The sequence below is a fragment of the Vanellus vanellus genome (assembly GCF_965231255.1).
Source record: "Vanellus vanellus genome assembly, chromosome: 4".
Lineage (NCBI taxonomy): Eukaryota > Metazoa > Chordata > Aves > Charadriiformes > Charadriidae > Vanellus > Vanellus vanellus.
Window position 1 is genome coordinate 5,863,013 of NC_138909.1, and position 14,731 is coordinate 5,877,743.

The window sequence follows — 14,731 nt, forward strand, 5'->3', positions numbered from 1 at the left end:
AGATGTGTTTCTGCATGTTTAGGGATCACATGCGTGTAAAGGACTGCCCTTTGTTGTTCTATTAATGGAACATTTCTAAAGTAATAGTAAAAAGTTCAATTACCGCTGTTACCTGCAGCTCCCTCGTTTCCTCCTCAGCAGCAGAAGCGTGGTATGAGAGAACCTACAGAAAGAGAAAAGCAGCCCTTAGTACAAGCAAAAGAGCAATGTGATAAAAAAGTCCTTTTCCCAAAGCAGCATTTTCAGCTTGCAGCTGCACTGCATTGCATTGCATTTGCTGATGAGATCTACTGTCCACGCAGGGCCCATGCTGGTTTTAAGGGAGCTCTCTGAAAGCATGTGGGGAGATATCTGTAGCTTTCACAAACCTCCCACAGCACAGAATCTTCTTGAGATAATTAGGCCAAGAAAACGTAAATAGTTTCTATAAAAGAGCAAAGAACTCTGATTTTCTCTTTGGAAAGTTTTCATGCCCCACTTTCAAAGACAAATAATACATGAAACAGCTATAATTATGAGCCTGACATTGTTGCCATAATAATCCTTTCAGGAGTTTATTCAGACATAAAAGAAAGTTTTGCCCTAACTGAAACTTGGCAAAAAAGCCTGAAAGACAGTATGTTTGTTTTAAATTAACAAAATAAGTTCATTTTTTTAGCTGTTGAGAACACAGGACATGAAAATGTTATGGAGTTTTTTTAGCAACTAGAGACTGACTTTTTTTTGTAAAGAAGCCGTCTTATATACTAACCTATAATCCTTCTGGTCTTCCTATAGTATCTACAAAGTGTTATAGTAGGAGAGAGAATTGCTAATTTGCCATATAAACAAACAGTTCTTTTTTTTAAAGCACTGAAATTATTTTGACAATAATTTTACCACCTTTTTATTTAACATGACGTAGTACAGGTTTATTTGAGTTATAATGTTTCTTTTAGAGGCTACAGAGCACATAATACCCATTTTAGGAATTCTCCAAACACTCTGTTTACATAATGAATGTAGGAGATCCAAAGTCTACAAATTTTTCACTTTCAGTTTCAAGTTATCACCTCTGGGTAATTCAGCTTCTCAGACTGAAGCCCTCTTTACCTATTAAACTTAACAGTAACCAATTGAAAGGCTGAGACCAGATGACATTCATCTTGATATGGTTTGATGGAGTCTGAGGAAATTGCTGAAAACCTACAATAATGCTGCTGTTACTCCACAAACCGGTTTGTCTAAAGGACTGAGCCAAAATCATCACAGAAAACCTCAGACAAGAAAAGGAAGCCCCTAATCCCCCAAACTATTTCCTCTTCCTACGCAACAGAACAAACCCACTATGTTGCCAATGTGTAGCCTCATGTAGAGCAAAAGATGCATTCAGCTCACCACTAAATGTCGTAAGTAAAGTGAAAATACAATACCAAATAAAAAAGTCTGCTGGCAGATACAGAAACAAGCAGAAAAATTCCTATGCATCTCAACAGACCAAATGCTGTTCTTCTGGGGGAGAACAATTTCTGTTCAGCATCCAGGTGAGCAGCTGCACTTGCGTGTGGAATGGACAGGGTCTGGAGGAAATTAGGACCAGTTTTGGGCTAATTAAAGACCACCTATATTTTGAGCTCACCTCTAATGTCACCATCTGTTTGGCCATGGCTCTTTCTACAGCTTCATACATCTGGGTATTCTGGATCCCCAAGCCACAGAAGATGACAAATGCTTCCAGGAACTGTTCATCATTTCTGTTGAAAGCCTTGATTTTGCCCGAGTTTTCTTCCATCTTATTCACAAGCTGGCAAACCCCTATGCCAGGATACAGAAATTAAAAGAAGTAATACAGAGAACTGCCAACATATCACCTATTGTATGGAACATCAAGAAAAAAATTAGATCTAGGACAGTTTAGCCTACAGTATATAACACCAATATACATAAAAGTGACACACAAGAGTGCAGTAGGATTTTCCCTGAAGTTTTTTAGAGGAATTTCACTGTATTATAGAATAAATGCTAAAACATTGTATATTACTTAGTAGACTCAAAAGTATTTATTAGGATTTGTAAACCAAAAATGTAGGGCTTTACAGACTTGAGTATCTTGTGAAATTTAGGGTCATTTTCATCCTAACTTGTATTATTAATAGTATTCTAGATTGATTTAATCCCTAAAGACAATTTGTCCTTTGGAGGCTAATTAAATTTTTGTAACCATGCCAAAAGAACATTTATGAAAGTCAGAACAGTGCTACGCAGAGTTTTCACTTCCTTATTTGAGTCAGTACTGGAAATTTTTTAAAATAAATGAACTAAACAGATAATACCCAAGTTGAGGCTCAAAGCATAAGTATACTTGCTGATTCGGTGAGGATGTGATTGAATTTCAGCCTGCTCCAAAGAAGTCTGAACTCATTGAAAAGGATCTTACTGAATTCAGCTTGTTAGGTTCAAACTTGTTGATAGTTGCATCTGTTTATTTTCTGTTAAAAATTTCTGGGCTTTTCTGTACACATGCTATTGAAAGGTCTGACAGGTAACTCCTGCCAAACCTTGCTGCAGCTGAAATAGAATCATAGAATCATAGAATCATAGAATCATAGAACTGCTGAGGTTGGAAGGGATCATCAAATCCAACCATTAACCTACCCCAACAAAACCACTTCTAAACCATGTCCCTAAGTACCACATCTACCCTCTTTTTAAACACCTCCAGGGATGGCAAATCCACCACCTCCCTGGGCAGCCCATTCCAATGTTTAATAACCCTTTCAGTGAAAAAATGTTTCCTAATAGCCAATCTAAACCTCCCCTGACATAACTTGAACCCATTTCCTCTTGTCCTATCGCTTGTCACCAGGGAGAAGAGTTCAGCCCCCACCTCGCTACAGCCTCCTTTCAGGTAGTTGTAGAGGGTGATAAAATCTCCCCTCAGCCTTCTCTTCTCCAGGCTAAACAACCCCAGTTCCCTCAGTCTTTGGCCAAAACTGCTTTGGGGGTGATTATTGTCTTAAGTGAGTGCAAATGTTTTCTCACTCTGATGAGTGTGAGTATATAACTATACATATTTAATATTTTACTCTTTCTGCTGCAAAATATTCTTCATAAAATACATAAAGTATACAAATTGGTATGCAATAGCTATTTATAGAAAATTAAGACCTTTTCATTCATTAATTTTTTTCACAATTTTTAATTTGCAACTTTTACTTTCACAAGGATAATTATTTGCAGTTGGCCAGGAAAATGCTAGCTTTTATGCTCAAAACTGTTAGTACTCACACCAGCAAAAGAGAAGATAACTATTTAGCATGGTGTTTCCAGAAGTCTCTTAACAATATTTAGGCTTTCTTGCATCAGTAGAGCTAATCCTAATTTACACCGGATATGTGAACAGAATCTGAATGCCTTACACTTCACCGCCATAAGGCCAGATTTGCTCTCTGCTTATGGTTAGGGAAGAAATTATAATGAATACTATTTTACAGAAGTACCAACAGTGAACATAATCAGCAGCTACTTTAAGGTATTGTCAGTGCTAATAATTTTCTATATGAAAGTATTTCCAGCATTTTAGTACTCCATATTTACAGACTAAAAAAGTTCATTGAGTTTTCTAATTGAAAAGAAAAAAGTCTTTGAGGGCGCGAGTGTCCATCTTCCCTGTTACAGCAGGTAGAAAAACCGAGGAAAAGAATGTAGCGCACACATGCAAACTGTGTTTTTGAAAGCATATTGGCCTTGCATGTAGAAGTTTTAACTTCTGGTGACAAGGTAACACTATCCTGTTTCCAAATTACATTCTGTTCGGGGAACTTATTTTAATATCAGTCTTCCCTAAAGAAATCAGTGAGATTATTATAACTGTAGCTGTAAACTGTTGTGGTAGGCATTGTAGTATCTGAATATTGCAAACAGGATTCTGAATCTTAATGGAATGAGATGACTAGATACTTGAATGATAGTAAAAATATATAATCCCAGCAAATAAGGATTCACTAAGAACAAGATTAACTTGAAAAAAGAAGCTGACTTATAAAACTCTATTATAGGAAAATCTCATGAAACTCAGATCTCTGTTTAGTACTGTTTCATGACATTATAATTATTTCCATAGCAACTGTGATGTAATGAACACAAGATTAAGACTCAACAGTGAATAAACCACAAAAGCAAATAAATTCTTAAAAGACATAGCATTTGGATGCATGTAAATGTCTCTAAAAAAATGAGAGAACTGCAGTAAATATACTAGTAGCACATAATACTCTTTTTCAAAAGCTTCCCCAAAGCATCGAGGGGTCCATACATTACAATTAAAGGAACTCAAAAATCTTTTATTGGGACATAGTTATAAAACCACAGAAAGGTTCTGTAAAGCTTTCACCACATACCTGAAAAATGCACAAGTCAGGAGAATAAAACAATTCTTTTCATCTTTCTTGCCAGTAAGATTTGCTTGGTTTTGCTGGGGACAATTTCCCCCTCCATGCCCATCTGCACACTTCCCAAATTCTAGATTTGGGTATACTAATCTTAAAAATAAAAAACTAGACTTATAATAATAGTCTTACATAGTATATAGTATGCTAAAGGAACTTCTGGGTATTGTCCCAAAGCCGAGTTCTTGACCTTGCCCTCTTAAAGATCTGAACACTAGGCAGGCTGTGAAACCTTAAAAATCTTTGAAAAACATTTCCCAATGAGAATTACTCAGATTCGAAAAACCCACCTAAATGGGTGGCCTGACTGAAACTTTCAGTTTGAACTTCCACAGAAAATAACAATAGAAAAAAACTATATGAGATCAAATGTGATTGTTTTATCAGTAGCTAATAGCATAGTGAAATATCTCTAATTAAAGATGAACAGTTCAATCTTCATCTTGGTCTTCTTGGGTCTGGTACAATATTTAAAACAAAGTAGTAAAAGAACTCATTAAAGAAGCTGATATCAAAAGAAATTTCAGAGAACTCCATTAGGTACAGATGATGCTTCTTTTTCTGCTTCAGGATTTAAAAAAAAAAGATCTTTCTTCATGGAAAAGGGACCTCATATTTACTATGTATATTGGGTTATGCAATTTTGCCATAATTCTCAAGGAAAATTATTTGAAGACCATTAAAAAATGCATTCTTGGAACTCTCTAACATTTAGTTGCCAAATTTTGTAAAGCTGAGGAAGTTGGATTCATGCTGCTATCTAGGAATCCGTATATTTTATGTTCTGTTTGCTTCTGGAACTTACTGATGCCAGGAAAGCAGGCTGACACTCATTCTACTCTTCATGGGTAAGTAGGGAAGTCCTGGTAATTTCCAAAAGCATCATTATCCCTTTGTTTAAGGTCCACCTGAAACTCACTGAAAGACTTAAAGCTCATTAAGCTTATTCCCTGACCAGATCCTCAAAACTATTTAGGTGTATACTCATTTTTGAGGACCCAGACAACAGCCACCTGAGTATTTTTAGGGAACTAGAGATAACAAGGCTTCTAAGTTTCCATAAGCATCTAGGCCTATGTGGACCTAAGTGATGTCAAATTACGTCTGAAAATGTTACCCCAGGAAACCAGTGGTACTATGGCCACCTTCAAAATAGCAGAAAAGTAGTTCTAGAAAAAGCAAAGGAGATGCTGCGGAGATATTTCCACTGGGTAGCTTTAGGCACCTAAAGACAGGACTGTAGGCTCCCTATGTAATCCACAGAGAGAAGCAGGCATCTCCACAGGGCAATTTGTAGCACCAAAATTGCAGAGCAGCTAGCCTTCTACTGCATGAATCTTTCCGTAGCTGAGTCACATTTGAGGAAACTGTTGAAGTCTGTGCAGTTCACCTTGCCTTTCCACATGCCACCACTGTTCCCTAAAAGCCCAGCCCTACAGCTCAGGTCTGAAGAGCTTATTTACTGATTTACGTCTTATTTTCCTTTCGCTGCCTTGTAAAAGATCTACAGAAGCAAGAGTGCTAACTGACTGTCTGAACAGGAAGCAATGAAAATAATTTTACTTACAGAAAATTTTTGAATGCAAAGAAGCTATAAAAATGGTGACGTATCACAAGAGTCTTGTAGATACTTGGTAACTTTTTAGGTAAGCAATTTACAGTCAAGGTTGTAGTGGACTTATTAGTTGAAAATGTGATAATTAAGGATCTTTTCTCCTGGGTTGAGATTCCATGTTGCTGAGATTTTACTGTGGAGCACAGAAATATTTCTATTAAATATATAAAAATATTTTTTGTAACGATACCTACCTATCACTTTATTCTTCTTCCCATTTTTTATTGGTGTGCACAGCAAACTCTTTATGTGTTGACTTACATTTTCTGCATTGTCATTCTGTTAAACAAACAAAAAAATACAGTTACAATTTTAAAAGCAACCTGACTGTAATCTGAGTTTTGCCAAGTGACCTTCCCTCCTAACTCTCCAGTATCTGCGTGTGCAGTAGTACACTGTACCACACTCGATGAAGTGTGAAGCAAAAGCTCCCAAAGAAAAGTAACATTCCTTCTCCAAAACAGCAAAGAACTTGCATCTATAACATTAATCTTTGCCAGAACAAGAAGGGAAAGGAGAGGATAAAAGGGAAGGCACTTCTGAGTCTCCCAACGCTCACAGTAAACTACCTAGGATTACTGTGAAAACCTCCAACTGTTCTTCACTTAAATATTTTCCACAGAACATACTGCAAGCTCTCCACATCGCACTGTCTATTTATCGACAAATTGATGTTAGGCTTTTTAAATAATGTCTGTAGGGATAAATCCCTCCCCTGGCCACCCAGCTCACTGTGTGAGTATTGTACCATTTCTTCACTGATAATGAATTTTATCAAGCAAATGTACCTTCCTTTGTGTTTGTGTAATTCTATCTGTGGCCATAAAATTAATAGAAATAACAAGGGGAAAACAAAAAACGTTTGAAAGGTAAACAGAAAAACACTTTCCATTTCTGAATTTCAAATCTAAACTTATTTTACTTACTGTCCAGGGAAATCTTCTGTCTTTGCAGACATCTGGGATGTTGAGAGGCTCCATTGTGTTCTTGACATACTGAGCATACATATAATTGATTTTGTTTGTATCATAGTCCCTGAAGGATACAACATTATTATTATTATGTGCTTAGTATGAAAGTGGGTCATTTCATTATGCAAAGCAGGTAATTGTAATATCTTTCCTGTATGAGAAAAGGATATAACCAATAGATATATAATGGAGTTGAGTTCAAATCCTGTATCCTAATCCAGCTGTCATCACAAAACTGCAGAGTGGATTGATTTATACATTCCAACATTTCTTTAATATTCAACAACGTTAACACCGAACACCAAACTTAAGAAATAAACACATCAGTACAGTTTATGCAGATGAAGGATAAAGAATGAACAACTGGATTATATTGAAATAAACAGGACTTTTTGAAAACAAACTCCATTCACAAATCTGACACACTTGAAAAATCAACACCGGATGAAATTCATGCATTCTTTAAATGGAGTGCAGCTGGTAACATTTGTGAATTTTCTGCTTCTAAGTTCACAGAATCACAGAATCACAGAATTATCAGAGTTGGAAGGGACCTCTAGAGATCATCTAGTCCAACTCTCCTGCTAAAGCAGGATTGCCCAGAGCACATTACTCAGGACTGCATCCAGGCGGGTCTTGAAAATCTCCAGGGAAGGGGACTCCACAACCTCCCTGGGCAGCCTGTGCCAGTGCTCTGTCACCCTCACCGTAAAGAACTGTTTCCGTGTATTTGAACGGAACTTCCTGTGTTCTAACTTGTGCCCATTGCCCCTCGTCCTGTCACTTGGAACCAATGAAAAGAGCCTGGCTCCATCCTTCTTCAGCCCACCCTTTAGATACTTGTATGCCATAATAAGGTCTCCCCTCAGCCTTCTCTTCTCCAGGCTAAAGAGCCCCAGCTCTCTCAGCCTTTCCTCATAAGGGAGGTGCTCCAAGCCCTTAATCATCTTAGTTGCCCTTCGCTGGACTCGCTCCAGCAGTTCCCTGTCCCTCTTGAACTGGGGAGCCCAAAACTGGACACAGTATTCCAGTTGTGGCCTCACCAGTGCCGAGTAGAGGGGGAGAATGACCTCCCTCGACCTACTGGCCACACTCTTCCCTATGCAGCCCAGGATTCCATTGGCCTTTTTGGCGACAAGGGCACATTGCTGGGCCATGGATAATTTACTGTCTACATTGCAAATTTGTTCTAAAAGTAAAGGCACAATCAGTTGTGTGGGGATTCCATTACTGAAATAGAACTGTTTATTCCACATCAGGACATAAAATAGCTTTACAGAATTAATCATCTCCTACTTTTTTAGCCACAACGTATTTAATTAAAGCATTTCAATTCCCTTGGACCCTTTGCCTGCTTTGGAGGGTGACATATGTGCTAATAATGAACCTATTCCCATCAAGTTCCTGTGGTATCCCTCTGACATTTGACTTGACTTTAGTTATCCTCCTGGTGTAAGGATGTTCACAGTGCTGGAGGAAGGGAATTATTCTTTCATTATTTCACAGACTTGGTTATACAAGGCAATGCCCCACAATTCTGAAAATGGGTCTAATTTGGGTTTTGATTCAGTGTCCTTGATTACATAATGAGCTCGAAATTTTATTATGTAAAGTAATACTTCCCATCTAATCCATGTCATTATATTTCTGCTATTGCCCCAAATCCTACCCTTCAAGCACAGCAGAAGTTCTAACTCCAGTGGTTGACTCATAGTACAGTCCTTAGCATATAATTGTGCCGTCTCATGAACAAGATTCAGACATGCAATTAAGCCTCCAAGATTCCTTCCCTATCAGTTACAAGACAATTTACTGATTGCCCATGGAAGCAGTAAATTACATTTTGACTCCATTAACTAGTACCATGAAAGGGATAATGAACAGGAAGGGAAAATTCTCTTTACCATTTCCATAGTGTAGAAGAGGAAATAAACAGGAGCTTTCTTTTTCACCCTGTGATCTTACTAGCCTGTTGTACCTCTGCACTTTCTGGTTGTACATCGTCTAAAATCATAATACAGCTCAGCAGTTTTTCGTTGCTCAAGCCACATACTTTTGGACATAATTTTCTAATATATGGAATTAAATGTAATATATTAAATGTTCACTGCAAAAAAGATCAAAGGGGCACAGAAATCCCCATTTTCTCTCTGCACACTGTATCTGTAGTAGTGCGTGTTACATACAACTGTCTCACTCTTTTGACAATATTTGAATAATGGTTTTGATGACAGAGAACGGTAATGAAGATAGTAATTTTCAAACTTCAATACAGAGGTTCAGACTAAATTTGGAAACTATTTAATTTGGGTATTTTAATTCAACTATTTCTACATCTTTCCCTTCCTCCTAGTTGAACTTCTTAATGGTTTCTCAAAGATGACTGAAAGTTAGAGCTTTAGGACTTTATTCTTGATTTAGTCAGTCATGTTCTTTGAGTCAGCTTCCCTATCTACGAAATAAGAACAATGATTAAAATAATTGATTAAAATCTTAAATAGGATTAGTATCTACTAATGTGGATATGTCTACTCTGCAACACAGTAATCTGTGCAGATTTCTTTCAGATCAGTTGTAGAGCAGCCCACCAACTTAGATTTTTATTTGTCACATTTTTTACATTTACATAGCTTAGACTTGTGATACAACTCTGTACTTAGACCTGCCAAAGTGAAGAGATTGGGCTCTACTCTCCTATTCTGCTCAGTGTGACCTTTTTAAAGCAATACAGCTTGTCTATGTACATTTCAGGGCAAAACCTGCTGTATAAAAATAGCAGTAATACATGGTACCCAGTGGAAATAAGGTCATTATGTTATTATGAAAAAATAAATAAATTAAAAGCATAGTTTCTTCAACATTCTCCTGGGATGAACAAAAGTTTGAATTCATTGTTTTACCTCTTCAGATTTTCAGCTGAATCTTCTAGTTCCTCAGATTCCATGTGAAACACACTAGAAAATGAATCCTAGAATACCGAGAGGATATTTTAATATATAGGTGTATAAGGTTGTCATAAGTTACAATAGTAGTATTCATGAAGAACTTGTTGCAGTTATCAAAACCTATTCTGTAATAAAGACATGTAAAGTTATTTAGCTTCATTTGCCATCTAGCAGCAAGCATACAGGATCCTACCACAAAAATATCTTTTGATAGAACCTTAAATACCATTGAAGTGTCTTGAATCTCTACTGATAGCTCTGAGAAGAAATGCCAGTATTTACAAGCTGTGCCAAATTTATCTGTCAGCACAGAACTTCTTTATTTTAACATTCATCCAATTCTAGATCTGCTTTGCTTGGACAGGTGAGGACATCAAAACCTTTTAAACATTATTGACTGATCCCTATGTTGCTTTTCATGCAGCTTTTTTTAACAGTTGAGAAGCGTAAATGTAGAGAGAAATTAGATTCTTTCCGTACTAAAGATGCAAACTGCGGACTGCAAACTAGGTGCTGGAGTTTAGCTAACTTGCAAGGACAGTGTGAATATGTGAATACAAAGATTATGTAAATTCCTTTTCTGTATTCTTGTGTGCAGAAGTGACTCTTCTAAATGCAGTGAGAGATGGGATTGTGGCAGATGACCACAAGTGCTGTGTGTTATTTCTGTGCTACGGAACCTGGGAATGCTTCCTCACTTCCAGATCTTAGTACACCCGTATCTATAACAAGTGGTAAAGGTAAAACTAGCAATGCCAGTACCGAGGCATGCAACATAATATCCTGCTCCTTGTTCTGCAGCCTATTTTCAATAGGAAGGAAATGCAGGTGGGCAGATCAGAAAGAAGTTGTGCTTCGCTTCAGTGAGCCAGGATCTTGCGACAGGCCGTGACTCTGTTCAGATACCTTGCTTGGATACTCCCTGCTTAGATATACTCAAGAAATGAAAGTGCCATCAAAACTGGTTCTGCACAGGAAGCAAAGTCACGTTGTTTTTCTCGCAACCTTTTTCTTTTTTCCATCCTACATCAGCAGCCAAGAAAATGAGTTATGGAAGAGTTTAACATTCAAGATCTATGCCATAAGAGAGAGCTTAGAGCCATAGTTTACAACAGGTAATGCAAAATGGCTGCATAAAATGGCAGCCTGGCCTACACAAAGACCAAAGCCTCCCAGGTCAACACCTCACCTAAGTAGATGCCATAAAAGAAAAAGCAGAGGATGAAAAGGCGACAGAACATACTATGGGCTTGAAATACTATTCAGTCAGATTGGAGGGAAGTCTGTGCTGCTCCCAGGGAATAAGCACTTCTGCCTTTAGACAAAAAACATACTCACAGTACAGTCTTCATCCACAATGAAAATGGTACACCTCTGCACTTGCATGAAGGATATTATAGTGGCAGCTATCTTCTTCAGAATTACTTCCAAAGACTGCTGCTCTTCAAAAATCAGGCTGGCGAGATCCAAGAGCACCTGGGGAAGAGGTATTTTGTGAAATTTTGACTAATTGTGATTTAAGCAATAATTATCATTACTACTGTCTTTTATTCTTCTCCTCTTCCCCGAATCAAGGAAGCCAACACGTGTGTCTGTGACCAAAATTAAGTTTTGGCTCTCACACAGACTGCAAGGTAACAATAAATAATAGCTAGTTTGACACTTTTGATGGAAGAAATAAATAGCATAGTTAGCTGTCTGATGTTTTCAGTCAGAGAGACAGAACAGATTTAGGCATTAACAGTTCATCAAATGAAACCTGAGAAATCCAGACAACACACAGTTGCTTGTCCTTAGGAAACCTAATAGTTTCCTATGGCTCCTGTGTGCATTCTAAAATTAGTGATATTTACATTTCTTAAGAATTTTGAACACAATTTTTATCTGTTGTAATTCTAACAGATCCTGATGGACTCATTTGGGGAAAACATCATTTAGACACAGTCTGCTGTATGTCAAAGCTGCTGCTGAAGGACTTAGCTGCTCAGATGTGCTATTATATTCCTTTTTTCCTCACAAGAAGCATGGAGCTGATTTGAAAAGATTATCCAAATTTGTACCAATTTACAAACACTGATAGTGACTTGCAGACTCAGACCTACCAGAAAATTTTTAAAACAACTGCTGCCTACTTGTTTCTCCAAAACCTTTTCATATCGTATATGGCAGACATATTCACCTGCAAAGGCCATGGCATTAATAACCCATCAGTTATAAAGATGGCTGCAAAAATACGGTTACATTACAGTGACATTAATCAGTTTTCCATCTGATCATTACTGAAAATATGGTTAGTGACTATTTATAGTTGTAGTAGTCTAAAACAGCAATCTGTATAACCTCTCCTGTTCTGCAGGGATAATTCTATTGGAAATTTCTGGAGTATGTACACCTCTGGTTGTATAATATATACAGTGAGCCACAGAATAACTTCAGGCAATATCGAGTATATTGACATGGAATGAATTCTCTGACATGTAGCGTTACCTTCTTCCCCTAAACCATCCACTTCTGCAGCCCAAGCCAGAATATGCCCAGCTACTACTCAGTGCAGTTAGCTAGAGCTTTATCAGAGATACACAGCATTCAATCAGCGTAATTAAAAATAATCAAGGAATAACAACCATATGAGAAATATCAGGAGCAGACACTGATTACTAGGTAACCATCGTAATTTCTATATTCTTGGGACAAACCTGTTGACCATACCTGATTACGCCTGTTCTCAAGCAAAGATGTCTCATACAATTGAGCATTGTGAAGAACAATTCCACAAAACGCCAAATACGCGGCAAAATCCTGAAGACAAATGAACATGAACACCTCATGAAGATAATGTCTCACAGCATCTTAACTCTATTCAAAGATAAGCTACTGCAATTTTTTGTTTTCACTTTGAATTATTAATTAATATTTTCAAGTTAATTTTGGCAACCACATATTCAGGGTTTTTTTTTTTCAGTTACTCATAATTTGTTATTTCCTCAAGAATCTCTTCTCCTTTTTTAAAACTAATGATCTCCACAGTTCATCATAGTAAAAGTAGGATTGATATAAGAAGCAGCTCAGAAGAATCAACTCATTTTGCAGCAATGCATATTTTATCTAGAAAAACAGCGCAGACAGTCAGCCTTTCTTATTTTGGGGAATTCAATCTCTTGGAAAGTGGAAATAAAATTCTGCTAACATAGCAAAACCACATTTTTTTTCCCTTTCAGAATGGGATTAATTCTGATATCCTGTGGATACTCAGTATGCATTTTGTTTTAAAGGGGAACTTTTCAAAGGGAAAGGATGAATTCTGATTTTTTATTGCTGAGGGTTAAGTCAACTTCTTCAGCCTGAGTGCAGCTTGGTTTTTGCTATACCAAGCTGAATGTGAAGTCTGGAAATGTTTGGAAAGCAACTGCAGTGTCAGAATTGGGAATCAAAGTGCTGTCTGCTCTACTGATATCTTATATATTGTTCACAATTTATCCAAAGCTTTTCTCATCCTGCAATTGCTATACCAGGAAGTGATAAAGTAGTTAAAAAAGAATCACTACACAAATATTAATAGTCAAAATATGTTTGTTGGAGATGCCAGAAGAGTTAGAACCAATTAATAAAAAATGATGTCTATTAAAAACTATGAAACTGTTTTACAGTGCGTTTCAGTAGAGTAACCCTGTGTTTCAGAAATATATGAAAGATACCATGCTGACCCAGAAATTAAACTATTTCACATCCACATTTCTCATGGCCTCATAAGGAAAGAAATTTGCAGTATTATCAAGAATTTTTACTTTTTCAGAGGTGTTTAATTTTTAATAACTTTAAAATTCCTGATCAACATGAAAAGTAATAACATATCCATCCCCGGTTCCCCTATGAAAATAAGAGACATAAACATCCAGCTTTTATACCTTTTCATCTTGTTCAGTGAAAGTGCCACCAATTCCAGATTTCTTATTGATTGCTTGAGCCACACCAACAACCTAGTGTATTCAAAATGGAGTAATTAGATAATTTTTAGGAGTCTGTCATTGGATTCTATTTCTAGACATATTTATAGAAGATAATAAATGATCATTACAAGTATTCATTTGGTTGACCTTTGGATAAAAGAAGATACTTAAGCCTGTTTTTTCCTATTTTATTTGTATTACAAATAGCTAAGCATGAACCTGAAATATAAAAAAAAAAAAAGGTGGCATGAGTCCTAGATGCTCTTATGTAGAGGGGTTGATTTCACCCAAAATTGATTCTATAAATTGGAACATCATCTCCCATAGAGACAACAACAGTTTACACTTCTGCAGTCATAACGCAGACCAAGCAACAGCACTCTAAAGTTCATCTGCTTGTGTGTGTAGAAAATACGCTTCTTGCTAGCTCTGACAAAATTACCAAAACATAGCCTCCTTACTGGATCTAAAGTTTGGCTACAGTGATCTTTTTGCATTTTGTATCTCTCTGAATCTGACCTGATTAATTTTCATCCGCTGAAAAATAGTATACAAAGGTTGTGATCCTGCCAGACTCAGGTTTGTTACTCAAACTTAGCACATTTTTACACACTGAACCAACACTGAGAAGAGGTATTTTGCTATGCTTCAGCTGGTAGTTAGACTGTTCTTCTTGCCAAGATATGCTGATACCTCCATTTTTAATTATTTTCTCTATGGAGCAACTCAGAAGGTAGGGAAGAATCCTGGTCTACAGATACAGAAGCTAAGCAAAGGGTAAAAGGTCATTCACAGGTCCATCTGTGATGGACCTAAGAAGCAAACC

General features: G+C 37.0%; 1 protein-coding gene across 2 annotated transcripts in view; it reads right to left on the reverse strand.

The window, feature by feature from the left end:
- Positions 1-14,731, reverse strand: part of PDE5A (phosphodiesterase 5A) — a 60,311-nt gene that overhangs the window by 19,804 nt on the left and 25,776 nt on the right. The window contains exons 4-11 of one of the 2 annotated variants that reach the window (XM_082483047.1): positions 13,864-13,935; positions 12,668-12,757; positions 11,297-11,434; positions 9,914-9,981; positions 6,969-7,077; positions 6,237-6,321; positions 1,619-1,794; positions 113-163 (exon numbers count right to left, since the gene is read on the reverse strand). In XM_082483047.1, the coding sequence (XP_082339173.1) occupies positions 113-163; positions 1,619-1,794; positions 6,237-6,321; positions 6,969-7,077; positions 9,914-9,981; positions 11,297-11,434; positions 12,668-12,757; positions 13,864-13,935 (789 nt within the window). Of the gene's footprint in view, positions 1-103; positions 164-1,618; positions 1,795-6,236; positions 6,322-6,968; positions 7,078-9,913; positions 9,982-11,296; positions 11,435-12,667; positions 12,758-13,863; positions 13,936-14,731 lie in introns of both variants that reach the window. The other variant, XM_082483046.1, reaches the window with a different exon arrangement.